We start from the raw sequence: 24,815 nt of genomic DNA, 5'->3' as shown, positions 1-24,815 counted from the left end.
TAGATTCTGCTTTATAACTTTAGTTTGAAATAATTTTCCTGTTACATAAATTTATATCCAAGATATTTTCCTATTATAGCCGTTTTAAAACATAAATAATGTTATCTCCAATTAAAATCAAGTTTTAACTTCTTCCATCTTCTTTCAAAGCTTTCTAAACTGTATAAAATACCATATGGCCAAAAAATTTGATATTGTAAAAATAACAACTATACCTTTCCCAACTGGTGTTCTCTATGGTGTAATGTCTTCATAATGGTTCTCAGAAAACAAAAATGAAATTAAATCAAATCTTCAAATGTATTGATGCACATAGTTATTTATGGAAGTCAGACAAAACTAGAAATATAGATATAAGCTTTTCTATGTGATTGATAAGGAATGATATATTATGTAATTAATATGAATAGTAAGTTAGTAAAGAACGTTTTAATTCAGTTTTTCAAATTATATTGTCAGCTTTTTGTTTGTTTTGTTTTGTTTTGTTTTCCTCGCTTATGGGGCTTTAAACTCTGAGTTCTTCAGCTCCAGGTGAGTGCTCTACCACTTGAGCCACAGCAGCACTTCTGGTTTTTCTGGTATCAGCTTATTTTCTAAAGCTGTGGAACCATATTTCTAGACCATTGGCTAACTTAACTGATTGGAATTAGGTTTGGCGCCTTTTGGGATAAGCATGCCTTTTAACTGGATTTAGAATGCAGGTCTTGAGGCATCACTCAGACATCTTACCAAAAAATAATTTAACATCTAACATTATAATACATATCACTGTGCATTTGGGTGACTTGCATTCGAGTGATTTAAAGATTATAATCATGTGAAATATTTTTATAATCCTTACCTTTACATGTGAAAAGAAGATATGGCTAATAAATATCTGTGACCTTTACTTTAATGACTTTTTTTCATGTCAAACACACTTAAGAGGTGTAATTAAATGCTAATTTTTAATAATATTCTAGCTCTTGAGCTATTTTAATATGCTGTTTACTTACACCCTTTTTATTTTCTCTTATCTAAAGACCAAGACGTTTGGAGGAGGTGGAGGTGGTGTTCGAGGTAACCTCAATATGGGTTCTGTTGGGAACCGAAATAGGGAAGTTTTACAGAAAGAAAAGTCATCCAAAGCAGAGGGGAAACATGAAGGTGTCTATAGAGAACTGGTAAGATTAAAAACCAGCTACAAACTGGCTTTGGCTTTTTTTTTTTTTATTGTGAAAATACTGTGCAGAGGGGTTACAATTACATGGGCAAGGTAATGAGTACATTTCTTATCAAGCATTGTTTCCTCCTCCCTTTGTTTCCCCTTCCCATCTATCCCCCCCCACCCAAAAGTTGTAAAGTTCGTTTTTTGACATAACGTCTTATACATCTCATTGTTGCAATGGGTAATAGCTTTAGTCTTTGCCTTTTTTCCTTTGCAATTTTAGGGAAGTGCTATGTAAATTACATTCCCTTCCTTAATTGGAGAAAGCTCACAATTTTTCTTTTTTTGTTTTTAATCATGACAATTTTTCTTTGGGTACCTTTTCAGCCTTGTTTTCAACAAGCTTATTCTAATATATCTTTAAAAAAGTTCTCTTTTTGGTTAACACATGTTGTGGAACTTGCTCAGTGAGTCCTGAGTTCACAGTCCTCATGTAGAGCATATTAGAGTATTAGTATGAAAAAACAGCAAGTGAATGCTGTTATCAGTATGGCATTGATTTGAGATAAAATTTTGAGTTAAAAGTCAGTAAACAGTTAAACTTACCCTTTATTTATGGACTGTCAGCATAGCTTCCTCTTCATTCCTTGCAGGTTGATGAGAAGGCACTGAAGCACATAACAGAAATGGGCTTCAGTAAGGAAGCCTCCAGGCAAGCCCTCATGGATAATGGCAACAACTTAGAAGCAGCACTGAATGTACTTCTTAACAGCAATAAACAGAAGCCCGTTGTGGGTCCTCCTCCAAGAGGTATCACTTATTAAAGTAATGTGCCAGAGAGCATTGCTTGCTTTTCAGAGTATTGTTTGTTATCAGCAAAGGCTGAGTGTTACTGCTGTTAGGGATAACTTCATATAATATTGTAGTGAGTAGAAGTATGAATTTTGAGACCTTAATGCATTCAAGGTTACTTACTGGGAGTCTGTCTTTATAAAAACTACATTTAACACTGACTTCCTTATCGGTTATTATGAGTAATAGAGAACTGATTCTATTATTTCTAGCACTGTGCCAGTTTTATGAAGGGCTGTATATACATAACCTTATTTTAAATTAACATCAAAGAACTTTTACTTTGTGTTATTCTTTAGTCATTGCATAGGTAAAGCTGTATGCTTTTTTTGAAGTTTGGATTCTGTATTCATTAAAAATATCTGGTTAAAAGAAAAAATTTTCAGATAATACTTGATTAATTAGTGGTTTATGTGAACCAATTCAAACTTCTGGATAGATCACTTTAGAAGAGTAAAGATATTTTACTCACTAGTAATTTAAAAAGTATCGTAAATACTTTTAAAATACTTTTTAAATTATAGAAATAGTAGAATACATAGTAAAAAAAAAAAAAGGAAAAATACACTCAGAGTCCTACTAAAAGATTGCTATTTTATGGATATCCCTATAAACTTTTTAAAGAGATGAGTGATTTGTACCATTCCTTCAAATAAAGAAATTTGGTACCTAAAAAAAAGAAAAGAGATGAGTAATAGAGCTAACCCTTATCTGTAAGTTTTGAATTTATATTGTTTCGTCCAATGGACAAAACCATTTTTTTTCCTAAAAATAGTTTTTTGTTGTGTTGGGGTGGTAAAAGAAAGAATGTTTTATAGTGTTTTTTTTTCCTTCAGTGACTTTTGGACAAATTAAAAGTCCTAAACTCTGAAAAAATTTTGCTGTTTTAGTGTTCTTCTTTTGTATGTTTCTTCTTTTGTATTTGTTTTTCAATATACGATGTATGTATGTATACGCTTATACATTTTAAGGCAGAGGAAAAGGCAGGGGTCGAGGAAGATCTGAAGATGAAGATGACCTGGGGAATGCAAGACCTTCAGCACCAAGCACGTTATTTGACTTTTTAGAATCTAAAATGGGAACTTTGAATGTGGAAGGTAAGATAACTTAAAAAATAGATTTCATTTGAAAAGACTAAACTCTCATTCGATATTATACAAAATGACTTACTAAAAACAACCATCATATATATGATCATGCCTGTGTTCTGAGAACTCGTTTAGAAGTTTATTTAGAGGGCTGGGAAGGTGGCTCAGTGGTAAAGCGCTTGCCTTGCATGCTTGAGGCCCTGGGTTTGATTCCTCAGCACCCATAAGCAAAAAAAAAAGCCAGTAGTGGTGCTGTGGCTCAAGTGGTAGAGCGCTAGCCTTGAGCTGAAGAGCTGAGGGCAGCGCCCAGGCTCATAGTTCCAGCCCACGACCGGACCCAAAATAAAAAAAACAAGTTTATTTAGAGAATTTCCTGGTTGGCAAAAGCACAGAAGAAAATTTTAGTTACTACATTCTGGAAACATAAAAGTCAGCTTCTTTTACTCTCTAAATATATGATGAATTATATCACCAAACTACTTTTAATAGGTGATAGGTTTACCAATATGAACAGATTGGGTTTCTGGAAAACTTAGTATTCTATGATCTTATAAACTCTGTTGATTATAAAATTGATCTTTCTCTTTTTGTCCACATATTATATATTGCATGTAAATGTTCAATGAGTGAATATGCTTTCACAGTGGAATGTAGTTTTGATAGGATATCCTTTATTTAACATAAAGACTGAAAAGAGAAGTAACTATGTTATGTATGCATCACTTTCATAAACACGGAATATGGTAAATATTTCCTTTAAAAGAAATGTACTCATTATCTTGCCCATGTAATTGTAACCCCTCTGTACAGTATTTTCACAATAAAAAATAAATAAAAATTAAAAAAAACTTCTTTTATTCTAAATGTGATGTGCAGAAGGGTTACATAAGTCAGGATTGAATTTTTTTTTTTTTGAACAGTGTCACCCCCTCCCTCATTTTTTCCCAGTTTTTTTCCTTCTAACCTCTCTTTCTTTGGAAACACACTTTTAATTCAGGTTTTTCAGCTTTCTTTTTGAATCCAATCAAATAAGCTTGGAAGGGAAATGCTTCTATTACAAATGTTAAACGTCAGATATCATGAAAATTGCTAGATTGTATAAAAAGGCATTGCATTATTTGAAAAAAACACATTTGATATAAATGAAATTTATCATAAGTAACATATAATAGCTTATTTTTTGGTTATGAAGCATGATAAATTAATTTTCTTTTGTTGGAAAATGAATTACCACAAAGTATATAAATGTAGCTTTATCATCTCATGAATTTTATTAGAATTTCAGTGGAAATTGTGATCTACCCTCTGAGGTCCTCTGACATTCTCACTAGTTTAAAGCAGAATTCAGTTTCTTACAGATATAGGATTGAAGTTTTTTCTTTCCTGCTTGATTCTGGCTGGAGATTGCTTTCAACTCCTAAGGGCCGTCCCAGATATTTGCCTCATGGACAGTATTTATGGAGTATTTTTCTTCTAGAAGGCCAGCAGGAGAATCTCTGCTGCAACCCCATAGCCATTCTACTCCTTTCTGACTATGACTTCTTGATTTTTTTGCTCTAACCTCCTTTTATGGCATCCCATTCAGATCTCCCTTGATTCCATCCTCATCCTCCCACAATTCTACTTGATTCTGAGTGTTTTAATTGAACTGACTAATAGTATTTGATATTAGTAACTCATGTATGACTTTCCATTGGGAAACCAAATGTTATTATATTTTATAAGTATGCCAGAGCATATTTGATTTTATAGTCAAATAACTTCTGCCAAGCCATTATTTTGTTTAGCATACTTTTTTGTTTACACTAAGTAAATGATAAAATACAGTAAATGACAAAGTTCTTCTTAATGAACATTCATGTATGTCTTTATTTGTGGATTATTTTGTCTCACAAACTGGACAATAAGCTTTTTAGTATATTTGTAACTTGTAATAATGTTTAGTCCTTTAATGTTTTAATGTCAAAATAGGACATTAATAAATGTTTTAATCAGATTCTGACTTGGATTACAAACTATAAGATGAAGGTCTATTATTTCTAGCAGGTATACATAAGTGACTATTAAATGATCTCCATATATTGTAAAAAAATACAATATTTTATGGTAGACAAATGTTAAAAAGTTGAAAATGATCCAATTAGAGAAGAGTTTCATAAGAAACAGAAATATGACTTGACATGCTTACTTATATAATATTGGAGGGAAAGAAATAATAAACAAGGAAGTATGCTTTCGTATTTAAGGATTAAAGAGCAGTAAGGAATACAATGAGCTCCACGAAGCCATGTCTTCATCTTCTGTTGTTCCGTATGGGGAAAATAAGTTATGAGAACATAAAAAAAAGATTATTAATGATTTTTAATATCATAGTTGTATGAATTCTAGTGGTTACAAATAAGCTTTAATTTTAAAAATTGTTTTCATAGCAGCAATGTTAATTCACTGTAGAAAGTGCTAGAAAGTGGTCGTGTTAATATTAATATTATAGCCTAGGGTTTATTCTTCACCAATCACTCTGTGAGGAGAAATATAGTAGCAAACAATACAGTTCAGAAATCTTACTGTAGCAGAGCAGAGATTGGAGCAGTTCTGCTGTGCCAATGATTTGCCGGTCGTCAAGGTACATCAGGTGTCTGGGTTTGGGGGAGATAGATGGTCCTCCCAGAAGTGAAATCTGAGTGGAGACCTGAGGAGAAGCCAGAGGAAAGATGAGACATGTTCAGGCACTGCAGACATGGATGTGTTTGACAGCATGACAAATTGAAAATGCTCAGAACTAGTCTTAGCACTTTTACTAGAAAACAAAGCTCTGTGTAGGGCGACTGTTAGTAACTGATTGGGAAAAAAAAGGTAAGCCTTCAGAAAAGGACATTACATAATATGTGTAAAGTATAAAGAAATTAAAATCTTATTATTTAGATTATAGGTGTGAATTTATGATATATCCACATTCTTCCAATATGTTCACAAGAAATAGAAAGGAGAAGATTGAACCAAGTTACCCAAACAGATACATTAACATTTAATGGAGATTTCTCCAATTATTGTTTTCATTAAAAAAAAAAGATTTTTGTGGAAAACCTAAGCTGAATTCATGAGAAAAATACTGAAAACCACTCATGGTGATAAGTCCATATGTTTATTAGTATATAACTGTAGTTTTGTTTGAGGAGACGTATAGAGGGAAGTTAATAGTGGAATTTGGAACCTCATTGTTGGGTTAATCCTAGCTGTAGTCCATGCTAGTTTTGTGCCTTGCTCAAGCCCCTTCAACTTCCTCACTTGGAAAATGCGGATGTTATTATAATTGCATCCTGAAGTAATAAGCTCATTTGACTTTTTAACATATGAAGGATTTTCCTAGACTAGATTTTTTTATTCTTGAAGAACTAAAATCCGCTATACATACAAAGCCAAGTTGGGTCTTCTATCTGTATTTGTGATTTTTTTTCCCATCTGCTTTAGATCAGTATACATATTCTCATAAAAAACTTTTTATTTTTGGTGCCTTCTGACTATCATAGATATCAGTACCCTACCTGGAATAGTTTAAGAAAAGTTGATCCCTAAACAATGTAGGTATGAAAAGTATACTCCAAATATATATTCAGATCTCATTGACGATTAGTTAAAGCATCTTCAAATTTGATTTATTTTGAAAACTGAAAAATGCCTTATTCTTCTCTGTTAAAGAATCATCAAGACTTCTATGTCTTAAAACTCCTGTGGGTGCTATGAGTCATATGCATTAAGTGTCCATATGGAGTATCCACAAGAAATAATCAACCTACTCTTTACATTCTCTAATAGTGTCGGTGAAAATGTTAGTTTTAAATACATGCTTTCTGTTAAAAGCACTCATGATCACCAAACTGAGTATGGTCACTAGTTTTCTCATTTCTCTGAATTACTGGACATAATAAATTATGTCAGCACAAATTAAACTTGACCGTTTTTCTTCTCTAAGGAAAAATTTTAAATTGAGTACAGTTGTCAAAATAAGTTGTCTTACATTTGCAAGGCATATATTCCTGAGAAATGTTTTTATTTTAATGTTCTTGGCTAGTGTTTGAATCTTCCATATTCAGAAGTCTTCCTTTTCTGTCACAATAGATAGTTGGGATGTAAAATTTTCTTAGAAAATGATTTTCTAGTTTTTGAAAAGCCTGTTTAGATTGGCTTTTGGCTTCCAGTGTCTCTGTTGAGAACTTTGATGGTTTCTGTTTTTGTTGTTATTGGGCCATTTTGAACTGATCTGTGAACTATTTTATAATTAAGACTTATAAATGTCTCTTTTATTCCTGTTTGTTTTGACATTCATTGGATTCTAGAAATACATAGAGTGGGCTTAAGAAAGAAAGTGAGCAAGTGTATAATTTCATAGCCATTTCTGAGTTAGCAGCATGTATTTCTGTTTCACTAATGGTTTGTAATGAATTGCTAAAATTGAAAAAGTAAATAGCTTTGTTGTAGGGGTATAGACATTAGATAACAAAGACACATGGGTTTAGCCACCATTTTTTCTTGCTTTACATCTGTTATGTGGTTAACTAGGAAAACTCTGTTAGGTAGGACTAAAATGGCAGAGAATTAAGATAATAAGGTGGGAAGATGGCACAAGATGTTAAAGTAGTAGTTTGATGATTTTGTATTAATGTAATAAGTTTAAGCATTAATGCAGAGTCTTTATTTTAATGCGTGTGTACTATACCTTTACTTTTCAGAACCTAAGTCACAGCCACAACACCTTCATCAGGGACAGTACAGAATGTCAAATACTGAGCAAAATGGAGTAAAAGATAATAATCAGCCAAGACACTTTCCTCGAAATGATACCAGGCAAACAAGAAATGAAAAACCTCCTCGTTTTCAAAGAGACACACAAACCTTAAAGTCAGCTTTAGAAGTCAGTGGATTATCTAGAAATAGAGGTTCTGAAAGACTGAATACTTCAACGGGAGCTGAAGTGTGGGCTGAAGAGAGAATCAAGTGTGATAGACCATATTCTAGATATGATAGAACTAAAGATACTGCATGTCCTTCAACATCTCAGCACAGTGATGGTGCTTTTAAAAAAAGAGATAACTCTATGCAAAGTAGACCAAGTAAAGGTCCATCTTATGGAGAGGCGAAAGAAAATCCACTTCCTCAAGAATCCATAGATTATAATAATCAAAAACGTGGCAAAAGAGAAAACTACACAGGTAACCCTGATCATTTTTATGACAGGAAATCACGAACAATAACTAATGAGGCTTTCAGTAGTGTAAAAGTTGAAAAACATTTTAATGTAAGTACTAATTATCAACATCCTGTCCGAAGTAATAATTTCATTGGTGTTCCAAATGGAGAGACAGACATGCCACTGAGAGGAAGACGAGTAGGACCAATGCAGCCAGCAGGACCTGCCGCCGTTGAACCCTATGATGATAAGATATTTTACAATAGTGGGCCTAAAAGAAGGTCTGGGCCAATTAAGCCAGAAAAAGTGCTAGAGTCATCTATTCCTATGGAGTATGCAAAAGTGTGGAAACCTGGAGATGAATGCTTTGCACTTTATTGGGAGGACAACAAGGTATGGATGCTGCGTGTTATGTGCTAATGTTACTAAGGGAAACACTCTGTTAGGACTTCGTAGAACACTCTCACTTTGGAAGTATGAATTTTAATCTATGCTTGTAACTGTTTAAAACCGTTAAATTATTTAAAATATGTAATTTATAAGGAAAAATGAAATATTTAATACTTTTGTAGGTGCTAGGACTGAATCTTTCCCATAAGATTTGGTCAAGTTGTAAAAGCATAGTACACCTTTATTTCTCTTAGCATTTGCTGCATTAGAACTGCGTGCTTTTATTTATATATCAGGGTTGGAGCTGTTTCACCTGGTCACTAGGCAGGCTTGGAAAGCAGGTGCTGATGTTCTTTATGAGGTAAACTCTTACTCTCCCAACTCAGGCCACTTTCCAAAGTGAAGGAAACAGTTGAATTGGTTAGTGTGGGATTCCTTATATTTAGCTATTTCTCTCTTATTGTAAAGGCAAGAAAAAGTGAACTGGTTGTAAAGGCAGCATTGTTGACCTGGGAGAGAATGCTCACTGTATCACATACTGTTAATTGTGCATATATATATATATATATATACATACACACACACACACACATATGCACACACACTCTCCATATATATATATACGTATATATATACACACATATATATGTATATGAACACACACACACACACACACATACACTCTGTCTATTTTATCTACCTATCTAAAATGGATAGATAAAATAAACAATCTTAATCTTTTCTTTTTGGTTTGTACCCAGGGTATTGCATTTGCTAGGCAAGTGCTTTGCTACTTATTGAGCTGTTACATCCCAGCCTTCAAATGCTTTTGTGAAAGGTGAAGATAAAGATGGGAAAGTGTTTTCTATATGGGGCAATGTAAGATTGTTGATAAATAAAGCCAAAATAAGATATTGTTCATGTTTAACTTTTCAAAGACCTTGGCAAATGATTTAGGCTTTCTATTAAAATACTGTAAGGATTATACTGTTAAATAGTAAAGCCAAAACTATACTAGTCAACTCTTACCAAGTCTAAAACCAACCTTAGGAACAAAGAATCTTCCTTTTTATTCTTTCTAGCTGACAATACAAAACACAAACACAACACACACACACACACACACACACACACAACAGAATAATAGGACTAATTAACTGAAAATAAATGAAGCAAATGAAACAACAGAGTACTACACATATTGAGATGATTGAATGAAGCAGAAAAGTTACTTCCATCAATTATTGACTGTTGAGAATTGATTATCTATGGAGGTTGTATAAGATGGTTCTGGCTGTGTGCATTTTAACAATGCTTTAATTTAAACTGTAATTGTAAGAATCAGTGAAAATGGAATTTGTTTGCTACCTATGTCAAGTATACTTAAAATAATGTCAAAAATATCTGAAAAGCAGTACTTGACAGGATAGTATTCTTAGAGTAACTGATTTTTTAAAGTCATCCCTTTTAAGTTGGTTTGTATGCAGTTTTATAATGAAGTTCTTTGGACTCTAAATATATTAAACTAGTATCAGAAGTAAGATAAATAACAACCTTTGGAGAAGATAGAACTAATTACCCTCTGAAGCCATCTACCATGGAGTTAGCTTTTAAAGAAAAGACAACTTTCTCATTTTTTAGCTAGACACAGGGATAAGAATTAAAGAAAAGGAATTAATTTGTCATTAAGAATTGTCATTAGAAAATTGTCATTAAGAAAATATAATCTTAATTGCATTACAAATGCTGGCTTAGAGGTGATCTTTCAATATAATCCGTTATTTAAAAAATTCTACACAAATGCAAAGGTGTAATGCCCTTGTGCCTCTGGTCAAATAATATATAATTATAGAATACATATAATGTATTAAAATATTATTTATTGAAATGAAAAAAAATTCCTCACAGTACCCTGCCTTCTCTGTAATGCTATTTCCATAAAAGAGTGGAGAATTTGGGACAGTTCTCCTTCTTCTAGTCTACCAGTCTAGTTCAGCTCTTTCTCAGTATTATTTCAACCTCCAAATTGTTTGTTTACCTTCAACCTCATCCCTCTTAGACGTGTGATCTGTATTGCCACCCCTGTGATACTGGTTTTGGACCAGTAGATTGAATTGAGATAGGTATGTAGTCCCTCCATGATCTGATTCTTTCTTGTTGGTTGAATGGTCTCAAAGACTGGTGCTCCTCTCAAATTTATCTTTTTACATAGGCCATTTTTTTCTGAAAGGTCATTTTACATAAGTCACTTTTTTCTAATTTTGAAGAATTAAATATATGGCATGTCTTATGGAGACAGAGTTTTTTTAAAAGGGGCTTTAAAAAACTTGCTATACTTTGGAGAGTCACAAATATAAGCCTTAAGTGCGACCTTACTCCTTCAGTAATCTAAGCATTCCAAATGAGTGCATCAACTTTAGAGTTTAGAGTTTGGAGTTTTAGTGCATCAACTTGTTCTTCTAGGATACAATATCAGTATTTATCAAGTGAAACAACATAATTTGAAAAGATTATATTTGAAACTTACACTCTAAACAATTAATAGAGCATACTAGTGTAAGGTTTCAAAACAAAGAAGTAGAGGAGAACTGTATACCAGAGAACCCTAAGATAAGCAAAATTCTAATGTGATGTTTCTAAACTTACTTGCATTCCAGACCTGGGTGGGAAATACAGCTTTCACTTTATATTTTTGTAATATGAGGTATACTAGTTACTACTTAAGTACATTAATAAATATACTGTTCACAAACTCCTGGTATTCTTGACATAATACATATTTTTAGAAGGATGTGGAAAACATAATTATTGTCACCTGTAGCCTCTCTTGATACTGGTGAGCTTATTAAGTGATATTCTTAGAATACAGAGTGTTAGTGGATCATCCTGTTGCCTTGAAGAAAATATTTAAGAAAACACTAACAGAAAATTCTCACTTCCATTCCACATTGACTAAAGTATCTATAATTTCTATCAATAATTTCAATCTTGAGTGGATTGATACATATGAGAGAAGTACTCCAATCTGCCTACTCTCAATTACCATAAAGTAAAATTTTAAATTATACTTAGGTAAGGTCTTTATGTATTTGTTACTATATATCACTTTTCAGAACCAAGCAGTAAATAGATAAAAGTTGTGTTTCAGTTCTGAGTAATGCTTTTTTTTTTTACTTTGCCACTTAAGTGTAATGTTCTTTCTTTGTTAACATTATTTTTGTCATGTATTTTTGTTGTAAAATCACTTATTTGTCATGTATTCTCATTAGTATATAAAATTTAGCCTCTCAATGTTAGTCAAAGTATAATCTAATGGTAAGCTTTCTTAAAAAATGTTACATACTATAATTTTACATGTTAAGAAGTTGTATTTCCACCACATAATGCCTTTAAGGACAACATTGATTGCCATATTTAAAACTTTTTGCCTCCTCAGTTTTACCGAGCAGAAGTTGAAGCCCTCCACTCTTCTGGTATGACGGCGGTTGTTAAATTCATTGATTATGGGAACTATGAAGAGGTGCTACTAAGCAATATCAAGCCTATTCAAACAGAAGCATGGGTACGTGATCCAAATTCTGTACAAAGACATAAGCTACTTTGAAGAAACTGTATAGATATAAAAGACTAGTTAAAGTGATAGGAACTTTGCAAGTGGAAAAAGTTTTTGAATTTGCTAAAAGCTGGCTACCCCTAAATGATTTTAATTTAATAATTATGCTGAACCCAAATAAAATGAATGAATTGGAAATTCCTTGATTGTATAATGTGTTATTATATTATGCTTTGGAATAAGTATCTTTATTTAAATTTGCCAAAAGTTTGTTATGCATAAAATGGGGTTTTATGCATAATTCCTTTTTCCCAAAATATTAGTTTAAATTTGACTAAATTATGTCTAGTGGTTATCAAATTTAGATACATATAAAAAATTTCAGATTATATGAGTTCATACTGCATCACCACACACACTTATGTACATATGTATATGGTACAGAGTAATCATAACTATCTGTTTAATAATTATTTAAATAATTTTATTACCAATATTTTTCAAAGATGTATGATAATATAGATGATGTAATTTAAAATTTCTTGTCCTCATAAATTCTATTTTATATAGGAGTTATTTACTTTATAGATAGGATTTCAACTACATTTAGGTAAAAACAAGTGTATAAGATATATTAGAAGTTTTATTAAATTGTTATTTTCTCATTCCCCTAATTTGTGGGAAGCTGTTAGCAAAAATTTAGGCTCATAAATTCCTATTTCCCTAAAATATCAAAGTCTTCCAGAAAATTATATCATCTAGACAAGTAGCTTTCATCTTTTTTTAAAAAAATATATTTTATTGTAAAGATTCTGTACAGAGGGGTTAGTTACATGAGTAAGATAATGAATACATTTCTTGTCAAACATTGACGCTTTAATCTTTGAAGTTATACACTTTTTCCTTATAAACTGATTTTAGTTTTGTTTTTTTTTTAAAATCTCTATACTAGCCAGGCGCTGGTGGGTCATGCCTATAATCCTAGCTACTCAGGAGGCTGAGATCTCAGGATCTTAGTTGAAAGCCAGCCCAGGCAGGAAAAGTCCATGAGACTCTTATCTCCAATAAACAACCAGAAAACCGGAAGTAGCCCTGTGGCTCAGGTGGTAGAGCGCTCGCCTTGTGCTGAAGAGTTGAGGGACAGTGCCCAGGCCCAGAGTTCAAGTCCCACCACCACCACCACCACCACCAACAACAAAAAAATCTCTATACTAGTTCCAGGGTCTCCAATATAAATAAAATAAATAAAGCAGCAACAACACAAAACCTAATAACAGAAATCGTCTTTAGGGCCATAGATTTTTATTTTTCTGCCTTTTCAATCTAGAAAACGATCATTTTCTAAAATAATTTATTATTGTTTTATGTTTTTAGTGTAATATTCGTGGTTTATATTTACTTAAAATCTCATTTTCTTGTTCTCATTCTTTAAAGTTTTAAGTATTTTTTAGCCAAAACACTGAAATATCACCCATATTTAACTTATATCTTTTTAAGTTCATTTAACCATATTTACTTATGTCCTTATGACTGTTTTCTTTCTTTTTCTTCTACAAATATATTTTAATGTTTTGATTATGAAAGTGATTATTTGTTGGATCTGTATTTCTAGATGTTGAGTCCTGGTTTTTTTATTCATTATTTTTCTTAATCGTCAAAAGAAAATTCTTATATTGTTTTAATGTACTCTAGAAAGAAAAAAAATTTTTTTCTTCCTTTCTTCTCTTCTTTTTCTGCTATTCTAGGGTGACCAAAACCGAGGAGCAAATTTGTTATTCCTTGCTGTAGTGCTTCTACTTAAGAGGTGTTGGTGCTGAGGTGTTAACTTTCTTTTGACAGTCAGTGGCTTTTCCAATCCCCCCATTACTAGTCTTTGTACTTCATCCTTTTTATTAGGTCTAGATAGGGTCTAGATAAGGTCAGATGTTCTAGCTTATTCAATGATTCTTTTCTGAACCACAATAATATTTTCTTATTTCTTCTACCTGTTTGAGTATTCAGCTATGCTTTATTTTTCTGTTTTATTAAAGTGATGTGTTTTTCTATAGTCATTTGAAACATCTTATAAGATGTTGAAAATATTTTACAGAAGCAATAAGGGTAGAATCACTAAATCTTTGGAGATATTACTATTTCTTCTACTTATAAACAAGTGAGGGCTGGGAAGGTGGCTCATTGGTAGAGCATGCCTTGCATGCCTGAGGCCCTGGGTTCGATTCCTCAGCACCACGTAAGCAAAAAGAAAAAAAAAGCTGGAAGTGGTGCTGTGGCTCAAGTGGTAGAGCCTTGAGCTGAAGAAATGAGGGACAGCGCCAAGGCCCAGAGTTCAGGCCCCACGACTGGACCCTCTCCCCCCCCAAAAAAACAAGTGGTTCTCAAAGTTTTTTATCATGCATAAATTAATATAACAGACATTTTTTGATCATGTGCATCATTGAGGAAAATATCAACCATTCTTCATTTGTGTGAATAACAAATGTCTTCTTGAAATATAGAGGCCACCTCTTTAACATTTCTTCATTTATCCATATTTTTAAGATATGTATGTTGCACATATACATAAAAAGCCCCAGGAGAAATACAGTCTATGTGGATGGATGTCTATTCATGCAATACAGTGTTAGAGTTGAACATATTTAGCTTCTGAAAGACTTAGTGTTATTGTCTGTGGGCACTTTTTCTTTTTTGTAACTAGGGATTGTAACAAAGTTACATTAATAAAAATGCATGAAATTATCAAAAGCAAAATATTTCATTGTACATTAAGGGTAATAACTACTTAAAAAACAAAAGAAATTAAAGGGCTGCAAAAGGTTCAGGGAAGTTGTTAGAGGCCTTAGCACAATTATTTATTTAACATATGGATTGTGGGCTTTTAATTTTTTAACTCTTGCACTACATTAGTACTTTTTTACATTGTGAAGTAACATATCTTCTATTAAGGTTTATGTTTGTTATTAGAAAACCTCTTCAGCTTTCCCAAGTGATGATTTAGTGAATATTTTTTAAAGTAATATGCTAAATACCAAACAGCCTGAATATAAATCAAGTTTTATAGGAATCAGTGGCTTGTATTGTTCATCAAAATTGTAAGGATTAATCATTAAATAAAAAGCATGAAACGTGAAGAGACTCATGATGAGTCTGTTGTATGGAAAATTAAAATAAAAATAAGTTAATACTTTAAGTGTTAATGTTTTTCACTTGAGATTTAGGATGTATTTGACTATTTCCGTTTGTAAACCAAATGTATATTTTTCTCTTTTCCATCTGTATATACCTTTTTACATCCAGAACATTCTCAGGGATAAATTTTAGATGGACACATTATGTGTTCTGGTTATGATTAAATACTTTATTCCCTTCAAAATGATTTTAATGTTTGGTAAGTCATCCTTGGTTTTTGTTTTTAGCTAGATTTTCTTTAGTTCTTTTTTCCACAGTATGATATTCTGGTTTTAAGCCTTTATTTAGGGAACTTCCAGTTATACATCTGATACGAGATTTATAGGTCTTATAAACTGAATATATGCTCTCATTTCCCCAATTTAAGAAATGAGTTCTTGAAATACTGTAGGATTTTCTCAAAGTCAGTGAAAGAGTATGGAATAATAATTGAAAAAAAAAACTATATTTTTCACCACTATATGAGCAAACATTAGGGGCAAGAAAACTTGCTATTCGTGTTCTCTGAAAATCTTTTCCAAATTGCTTCTGTTTAACTCAGTAACTAATACCAGAAAACCCATAAGAAGATGCCATTGGCAAATTGGAAACACTGTAAAATACCTTGGCATTGCTGGGCAGATGAGCCTTTTATGATTGTGTATCCTTGCATTTGAATAGACTCTTAATGTGGGAAGACTGTCATGTCCTGGTTTTCTAAGCATATTCAGGATCTGGATTCTGTTGAGACTTTATTATAACAAATGCTTTAGAACATGCTTTCTTTTTTTTAAAGTTTATAGTATCTGTTTCTAGCTGCTAGAAAATGATCATGGTTCAGCTGTTGTTTCATAGAGGAAATTATGATTGTATAGATAATGGTTAGTAATGAGACCTTATCACACAATTGTGAGCGGTAATTCAGAAGCAATGGGGCTCACTCCTATCTGGAGTGTTTTCTGTAGTATATATTTTAAAATTTAAATATCAGCAAATATATCTTGCACATTTCTTATAAAATCTATGATGTGCCAGGTAATATTTAGATGAGGGATATATTTAAAAACACAGAACACAAAAATCTCTATCATCTGCACATTTGATAAGAAAATTATAATTCCTGTGTAAAGGTGATAATTCCATTTGCACAAAAGTCTTTGTTTTTATTTCTTGAAACTTCAAAACAAAATCCTAGTGGAGAATGTCTTTCTATTTACTGGTTTTACTTTAAATAGTATATGTATATATTTTTTTCTATCTTACAGTGATAACATTTTTGTAGAAGAAAATATAATAGGTTACATTTTAAAAATCAGAATCTATTTTCTGTGTTTCCTAGGCTAGCCTCAAACGTCTGGGCTCAAATGATTTCCTTCCACAGTCTATCAGGTTACTGGAATTATTACAGGAGTAAGGCACTGCAAGTGGCTTTATTTTAAAGTTAGTCAAGCATAACGACACACACTTATAATCTCAGTACTCAGGAGCCTGAGATGAGCGCATGAATTCAAGTCTAGCTTTGGGCTACATAGTGGCTTCCAGACTTGCTTGAGCTACGTAGCTGACTTTGATTCCAAACCAATAAAATAAAGTAAAAAAGTAAACTTTGAACTATTTTTAAATAAAAATTGTAGTCTATGTAGTTTTCCATATTAGCATACTTTAAAAAACAGAAGTGTTCTCTATTTCAAAATTTGGAGTAACTGCACAATTGTTTTTTTTTCTTCATATAAAAGAATTCTTAAAGCATATTTAAAACTTCTTTTCAGATTCAAATAACACTTTAAAAAAGTCATAAATTAATTTTTCTACTAACAAAATGTTATTTTTTAAACAATAGCAATTAAAAGAATCATATTTAATGAGAAGAAAGATGGAGGTTGGAATATATAATATGAATTAAAAATGTTTTCTACAGTAATAAAATAAGGCTATTTATAATTTATACTTGATATCAAAACATCGTAGATATTAAAATTTTGTATATCTGTTTGTTCATGGTTCAGAAGCTCTTTTTTTCTCGCTCATAAATGCTTGAATGATTTAGTGCATACAATTTAGTATTCCAAGTTTTGGCACTGAAATCATAATCTGGTTAAGTTCACTGATACACTAAAATATATTTTTTTTCTACCAGAAGTAAACTACATAGTCTGTCCCATTAAAGAACATAATTTTCAGAGTATAAACCATGGAACCTGAGGATTACATATTGTATCTTAAAAAAATTAGTATGCTAAGTAATAAACACAGTGTCTACTATGGAGCTATACACCATGCATTATCTTTATACTTATTGTTCTTGGATTGTTTTAGATGTACTTTGTTCCTTCTTTATTTATTACTCATCTTCTTGTGACATCTGCAGGAGGTTGTGTGTTATCTAAAGCACTTCATTGGAAATAGAAAGCTGTTGACAGAGATGGTACATTCATAGGTGAACTCAATGTACATAGATAGATATGTCACCTTAAAAATTATTTATGTCTAACTTACAACTCAAATTCAGTTTATGACAGCTGAACATAATAGAATTTTATGAAAATCTTGAGATTAAATTTAGACCCAGCCATACTAATTCATAGAGATATTTTATTCCATCATTTAAATTAATAGTAAAAATAATATATTACTTTATAGATGTTTAAGATTTGATGTTCCATATGTTTTGTGATCTCTTCAGTCCCTATGTAAAATATTATTTAAATTGTGTTTGGGTAATCTGAATTTTCTTTCATTGAGTAGTGAAAGTACAGGTTATATTATTGTCACTTTATGTTCCTTTTTGTTTCTGAAGTTTAATAGTTCCTAAAGTAAAATAACTTGGTATCTTTCTTTTAAGGTTATTTTAGTGATAATCCCTTATGTGTGTCTAATTTTAATTACAGTTCATAAAGCATTTATGCCTCAAGTTATTTAAAACATAACTATTTGAAAAATTGACAGCATTTCTTTTTGTATCCATGTGTACTAATGAGAGGTAATGCATTCATCTCTTACTAAGTAAATCTTCCCTTTGTTAGTCGTGCTGAGTGTATTGTATTGAGTAATTAATTAGTTAGTTCCCAATGCTTTATCTTAATACTGAATACTACATAATTTTGATTGTTCCTTCAGAATAGTGCTAATGGCATATCATGGGTAGGACCAGAGCTAAAGAGGGTTGGGATTATCTAGTCACTTACTTTCTTTCTGGATATTTTTGTTTCCTTTCTAAGTCACATTTTGCCTTTTCATCTACTTACAGGGACTTTTGACACTATAATTTCAGATTTTACTGAATTTTACCATTTCTTTGCAAATAGATGCACAAGGCTTGCATGATATACTCATTTCTTAGGAAATAAAGGAGTGAAATAAGTAATCTGCTGGATATTTTTATTTTGGTTTATTTTTAAATTCGCAAAGATGTCTTAAATTGGACATGTGCTTCCCTAAGAAAATCAGTATATGTATATATTTTAATGTATAAGTCTGAAAAGCAAGTCTTCAGATTAACAGAGTTCAAATACATCTTTTAATTTCTGAGCCCTTTTACATCTAGAACAGTATACTGTTTGACAGACTTTATTCCTTTTCAGTGGATGGTCCCCCAGTGAGTTCCGTCTCATATACCATTGATGGCAAACCTTGGTGGTGATGGCTCAAGCAGCTGACTTTGATTTCATACCATAAACAATTGTCAGTTCTCCATTCTCTCTATAAAATCTTACTCATTGGTTACTTTCTAGGATATTTCTCTGTAGTTTTACTTGTCCTCTTTTATATTAGTCATCTCTCTGCATTTTCATTCTCCTTCTGAAATAGCATGATAACCTTAAAGAAAAAAAAAAGAAAATCCTAGTGGGTAAACCCTAGAGAGTAGTATCTTTTAATATAAATGGGCTATCCTTCCTACTAACCCTGATTTCCTGAGCTTTATTGGACCTATGCTGTTTTTCTAAAATCATGTATACTAGGCTTTATTGTCAAACTAGTGAAAAAGTGGAGTTCACCTTTTCCTTGTGAGAAATACTTTGCTGTTATAAAGCTTCCAATTCCATTAATCTTGGGAACTACTAACAAAAGTTTATACCTTGGCTTGTAATAACTCATAGTGTCTATCATTGGCTGAGAGCTCCATTCAGAAGGGAGAGGAAGTACTGCAACAGTGAGTATATTTTATTTACTTAAAAAAATCGCTAAGCAGCTTAGAACTTTGTAAGAAATGCAAAAGATGGATATTTGTGTGTTTTTATCATGCTGCATCCATCTGTTTTTCTCAAGTATGTTTGGAAAACCTGAGTTGTTATTTACGGTTAAAACAAATTTGGAAAACAATAGGTTAAAAAATTAGCCAGGCACGGAGGCTTACCTCTGTAATCCTAGCTACTCAGGAGGCTGATAACTGAGAGTCACTGTTCAAAGCCAGCTCGGGCAGGAAACTGTAAAACTCTTATCTCCAATAAACCACTCAGAAAATTGGAAGTGGCGCTGTGGCTCAAGTGGTAGAGTGCTATCTTGAGCTGAAGAGCTGAGGGACAGCGCCCAGGCCCATAGTTCAAGCCCCATGATCAAAAAAAATAAATTATATACTTTTGATTACACATCACTTTTTAGAGTCAAATAGAAAGTTAATAAGTATTTTAAATCTTCAAGATATGGGGCTAAAAAAGTAGCTCTTCACAAACTTACCTGGTCCTGACACTTTTCTTTTCCCCCATGTAGAACATTGTAGAAAATCTACAGGACCTGCTTAGCAGTCGTCTCAATTACTTTATTTTTGCTTCCATTCAAATTATCTATCTATAATAACTGCCTGTCTTATTTTTGCTTTCTTTTTGTATGCTGGTAGTGGGTTTGTACTCAAGGCCTTGTGCTCTTGCTTACTTTTTTCACTCAAAGCTGGTGCTCTATCACTTGAATCACACTTCTCCTTTCATTATTTTGTTGGTTAATTGGAGAAACGCTCATGGATTTTTCTGCCCAGCTTGGCTTCAAGCTGATCTGTAGATCTCAGTCTCTTGGATAATTAGGATTAGCCAGTACTTGGCTATGATTTATATTTAAAATATATTATTTTATAGCAAGTAAGCGCTTTACAGGGCCTTGTGTGAACACAACCCCAGTATCACCATATATATATAGAGAGAAAGATATGTTTAGGGGGTGGGGGAGGGGGTGGCTCAGTGGTAGAGCGCTTGCCTTGCATGCATGAAGCCCTGGGTTCAATTCCTCAGCACCACATAAGCAAAGAAAATAAGCTGGAAGTGGCGCTGTGGCTCAAGTGGTAGAGCGCTAGCCTTGAGCTGAAGAGCTGAGGGTCAGCGCCCAGGCCCAGAGTTCAGGCCCCACAACCGGATCTCCCCCCCCCCCAAAAAAAGAAAGATATGTTTTATATCTGTGACTGTCTATATACCTATATCTGTGTCAATAAATATCTATATAGAGAGATATATTTATATCCATATAGATATAGATAATATAAAGACCTAGATCTCTGTATATAGATCTATATGTATATAGATAGATATGGATATAGGTATAGGTAGATATAGATAGATATAACTATATATATGTATATAATTATATATATGTAGTTTTTGATTATATAGCATATAAATGAGATTTCCAAATCCAATATATTTTTGTAATAAAATATTTGAAAAGATTGCTTGAACATTCCTAAACTTTTTTTAACCTTTGAATAAAGGGCAAAATATATTCCTGAAATGTTCTTTTTATGTACTACTAATAATATGGTTTTATTGCATTTTTATTTTACATGTCATTATGCAGAACATGCATAGCTTTTAATGTAATTTTATTTAGTTCTGGAACTTTTTATGCATTAACTTTCAGAAATTGCCACTTCAAAAAGATTCCCATTGTAGTTTTCATAATATCTTTTTCTGTAATTTTTACCTACTAGCTGTATGATACTTATTTATTCCAAGACATTTTCATCATTTCTTTGAGTTTTATATTTATAATTCTCCAATGAAGTAATCTAATGTAAAATCTGAAACACTCCCTCTTTTTTTTTTTTTATTAAGTTGGTATGGACTATTAAATAAGGAATCAAAGCAAGTTAATTCCTTTGGGTTTATGGCTCTTCTTTAATATAGAAGAGGACTATTAAAAGATGAGCCAGGCGCTGGTGGCTCACACCTGTAATCCTAGCTACTCAGGAGGCTGAGATCTGAGGATCACGGTTCAGAGCCAGCCTGGGCAGAAAAGTCCGTGAAACTCTTATCTCCAATAAACCACTAGAAAACCAGAACTGGCGCTGTGGCTTAAGCAGTAGAGCACTCACCTTCAGCTGAAGAGCTCAGGGACAGCGCCCAAGCCCAAAGTTCAAGCCCCACAACCCACCAAAAAAAAAAAAAAAAGATGAAGATTTCTACCCATAGCAAGATTTGTATTGAATGAGGTAGTCTTTAAGCCATCAAATATTATTTAAAAGATTGTCACACAAAGCCTCCTAGGAAATGGTCTTAATTGCTCTTGACTTCCCTTTCTTACTTTCTTGAAATGATTTGTTATTTCAGATGAACTGATAATTGCATTTCTAATTCTAGACCTCACTTAAGAGATCTGGTATGTGTGTAAGGTTATTCTTATTTCAGGAAAAATCCTCTTTTCTTGTACTTACAGTTATAAATGAGGCCTGACTTTACTCTTAGATATTAGCTAGTCGAAATGTAAAAAAATGGCATAAACAATCAGTAGATGTATACCTTAAGATGTATACCTATGGTTGATGGTAAAATAATTTTATGTTACTTCACAGATTGGTATTTACCTAAAACAGTAAAAGGTAGTCATTAATTACTTGTTGAATATTCAGTGTTATAATGGTGATTGCCTTCATTACTGAAAAGTCCTTCCTAGACTACAAGCTTAAATACCACAGCTTGATGTAACAGTTTTTCACCCAATATTTCTTGAGTTGTTTTTAATATCAAAGTGGACTGGCTTCTATCTTATATTAAGCATTAAATTAAATGGATATCAGAAAGGTGGGAGATGTATTTCCTTCTCTATATAAGCCTCTAATATCTATAAGGTTACCATCAGATTGAAATGATACCAGTCTGGGAGCAGTTGCTGATATTCCTGATTACAGTTTTGCATGCTAAGTGAATGAATATCCTGAAGCAAGTAATTTGGGAAGTATACCTTTCACAACCTTTGGTTGGCATTTCTTATCATGTAAATATGCTTGCTTTTCCAAGATTTTTAAATTAGGAAAGTAGGGCCAACATTCTTGGTAATGATTCACAAACTTATACCAAGCAGTGTATTAGAAGCCAATTTGTTTTGTATGCTTCAAGTTCTAAAATTTTTGGACATACATTTTTGAGTCTTAGTAACTATTTTTTGAACCATTTAATAAATGACAGGACAATAAAATGGTGTTTATCTTAAAAGTCTTAAGTAACTAAAGCTTACAATATTGTGAAGAGGGAGGATACAGATATGTAGTTTTTCTAGTCAGGTAATTAGGTAATCTTATCAGGATATCCTGAAATTGTTTACCAGTACCTAAAAGAATGTTTAGTATTAATCAGACTTCTAAAATAAGAAGCTAAAGATTTAAAGCAATAAGAAAAGAGAAAATGTCAAGACTTTGAGAGTTATTAGTGCTGTAAGTTGGTTCTAAAATCTTTCGATACAGTCTATCTCTGGTTGGTACTTTGTCCTGATTTGTATAAACATTTACTTGCACTGGCATTATTAATAGTTGTTCTCCATTAAAAGGTAAAACTTCAGAAGACTGAAGTGTTTGCAGACTTATGGTACAAAAGATCTAAAGATCTAGACATAAAAAGTGTTGCTCATATGCTCAGTCCATTTGAATTGTATATTAATTTTAATTAGCCTCACTTGGCTTTTCTAGCCCTCTATCACCTGAGTTATGTCCTCTGTCTTATTATTTTGAGGTTTGCTTTTCTTGTTGTCTCTCACTAACTTTTAGCCTTAAAAACGTAGTCTTCTACTTGGATCCCTTCCCCAAGCAGCTATGATTATAAGTGTATGTTACCACATCCAACTTGTTTATTAAGAAGGAATGGCTCTAAGCTTTTACCTGGGCTGGCCTTCACTTGCGATCACCCTGTCTCTATACTCCAAATAGCTGAGGTTAGAAGGATGAGCCACTTTACCCAGCCCTGTTTCCTTACATTCTTAAGAAATAAAGAAGGAAGTAAAATTTCTCATTGAATGTGTTTCAGCTTTGTTAGAAATAAGATAAAATATAATTTCTTTAAGGGAAATTAAAGAGTTACTTTGTAAACTAGACAGTGGAAGGCCTAAATTTTGATATAGAAATGTAATTATAAAAAGGTGTATTGAAACATTTTAGGAATAATTTTAAAAACAATATAAGACTTACAATTCAAGAAGATAATAAATATATGTTCTTACCTATTGAAAATACTTAAAATTGGCTATGGAAAGTCCGGACACATGAATTTTTATAGGTCTAGTGATTATAATTGCTTTAATAATAATAACTGCTGAGAGAATATCAACAAAATGTGGTCACAGAGTAGGTTACAGGTGATCAATGTCTTCAAAATAATCAGCTTTCAAAATAATGTTTAAGAAGGGTGTAATTTAAAAAGTATAGCTGAACCTGCTAAAAGTTTTTAAGCAAATTGCCTTAATAATTTTAATTACAAAATGATTTTGCTTTTAGAAATGAGGATTATTTTGCTTTGACTTTCCAATAAATTTCATTTAAGTGTTGACGTATCACCCAAAATAAGTTCTGACATTGTCTACTATTTATTGAAATTTTGGATTTAAGGCTGGGAAAGTTTTCAGACTCCATGAGCCTTATCCTGAAACAATTTTTTTTTATATGGTCATTGAGTTAAATGTATGCTCCTCTTGACCTTTGAAAGAAGGGGAGAGGGCAAGGCTGGTCTTGGGCAAATTACTTCCACCTCCCTTTTTGCCCCTGCTTCAGCTCCAGGGGAGCTGGAAATGCACAGGATGAATCAGAAGACCTGGGTTCCAGTCCTGGCTCTGCCACTTACTACCTATGTGACTTTGGGTAAGTTACTTAACATCTCTGAGTCTCAGGATATTGCAAGGATTAGATAATTTACCTATGTAAAGTGATTTGTAACCTCTCAACCTGTATAGAAACATAGTGTTTTAGTATTATAGGCTTGGCTTCCTCCTCTATTCTTTTGAAGTCTCATGTTCTTAGCTATGCATTTTTAAAGCAACCCAGAGTAACAACTATTTTTGTGTTTCCTTTTGCTTTCTCCTCTTTTGGAACTATTATTCCTATCCTCTGCATGCTTTGGAGTTAAGTATTCTAAAAGTGTAAAACCAGGCTGATTAATCTGTACTGTAGAGTATGGCTTACTATTACCTTAACTTACCCCTCTAATTTTCCCTGTTATACAGTGCTTAACAATATCAAAAGATGAATCAGTA

General features: G+C 32.5%; 1 protein-coding gene across 4 annotated transcripts in view; it reads left to right on the top strand.

Annotated features, from left to right (window-relative positions):
* Tdrd3 (tudor domain containing 3) overlaps window positions 1–24,815 on the top strand; it is a 111,341-nt gene that overhangs the window by 66,479 nt on the left and 20,047 nt on the right. For 2 of the 4 annotated variants that reach the window (XM_013011068.1, XM_013011078.1), the window contains exons 8-12: window positions 1,023–1,163; window positions 1,801–1,957; window positions 2,971–3,096; window positions 7,815–8,665; window positions 12,099–12,224. In XM_013011068.1, coding sequence (XP_012866522.1) covers window positions 1,023–1,163; window positions 1,801–1,957; window positions 2,971–3,096; window positions 7,815–8,665; window positions 12,099–12,224 — 1,401 coding nt within the window. Of the gene's footprint in view, window positions 1–1,022; window positions 1,164–1,800; window positions 1,958–2,970; window positions 3,097–7,814; window positions 8,666–12,098; window positions 12,225–19,477; window positions 19,531–24,336; window positions 24,424–24,815 lie in introns of all 4 variants that reach the window. The other 2 variants (XM_013011058.1, XR_001174843.1) reach the window with 2 other exon arrangements.

Source organism: Dipodomys ordii, unplaced genomic scaffold, assembly GCF_000151885.1.
Source record: "Dipodomys ordii isolate 6190 unplaced genomic scaffold, Dord_2.0 Scaffold1, whole genome shotgun sequence".
Classification (NCBI taxonomy): domain Eukaryota; kingdom Metazoa; phylum Chordata; class Mammalia; order Rodentia; family Heteromyidae; genus Dipodomys; species Dipodomys ordii.
This window is presented reverse-complemented; position numbering and strand designations above follow the sequence as displayed.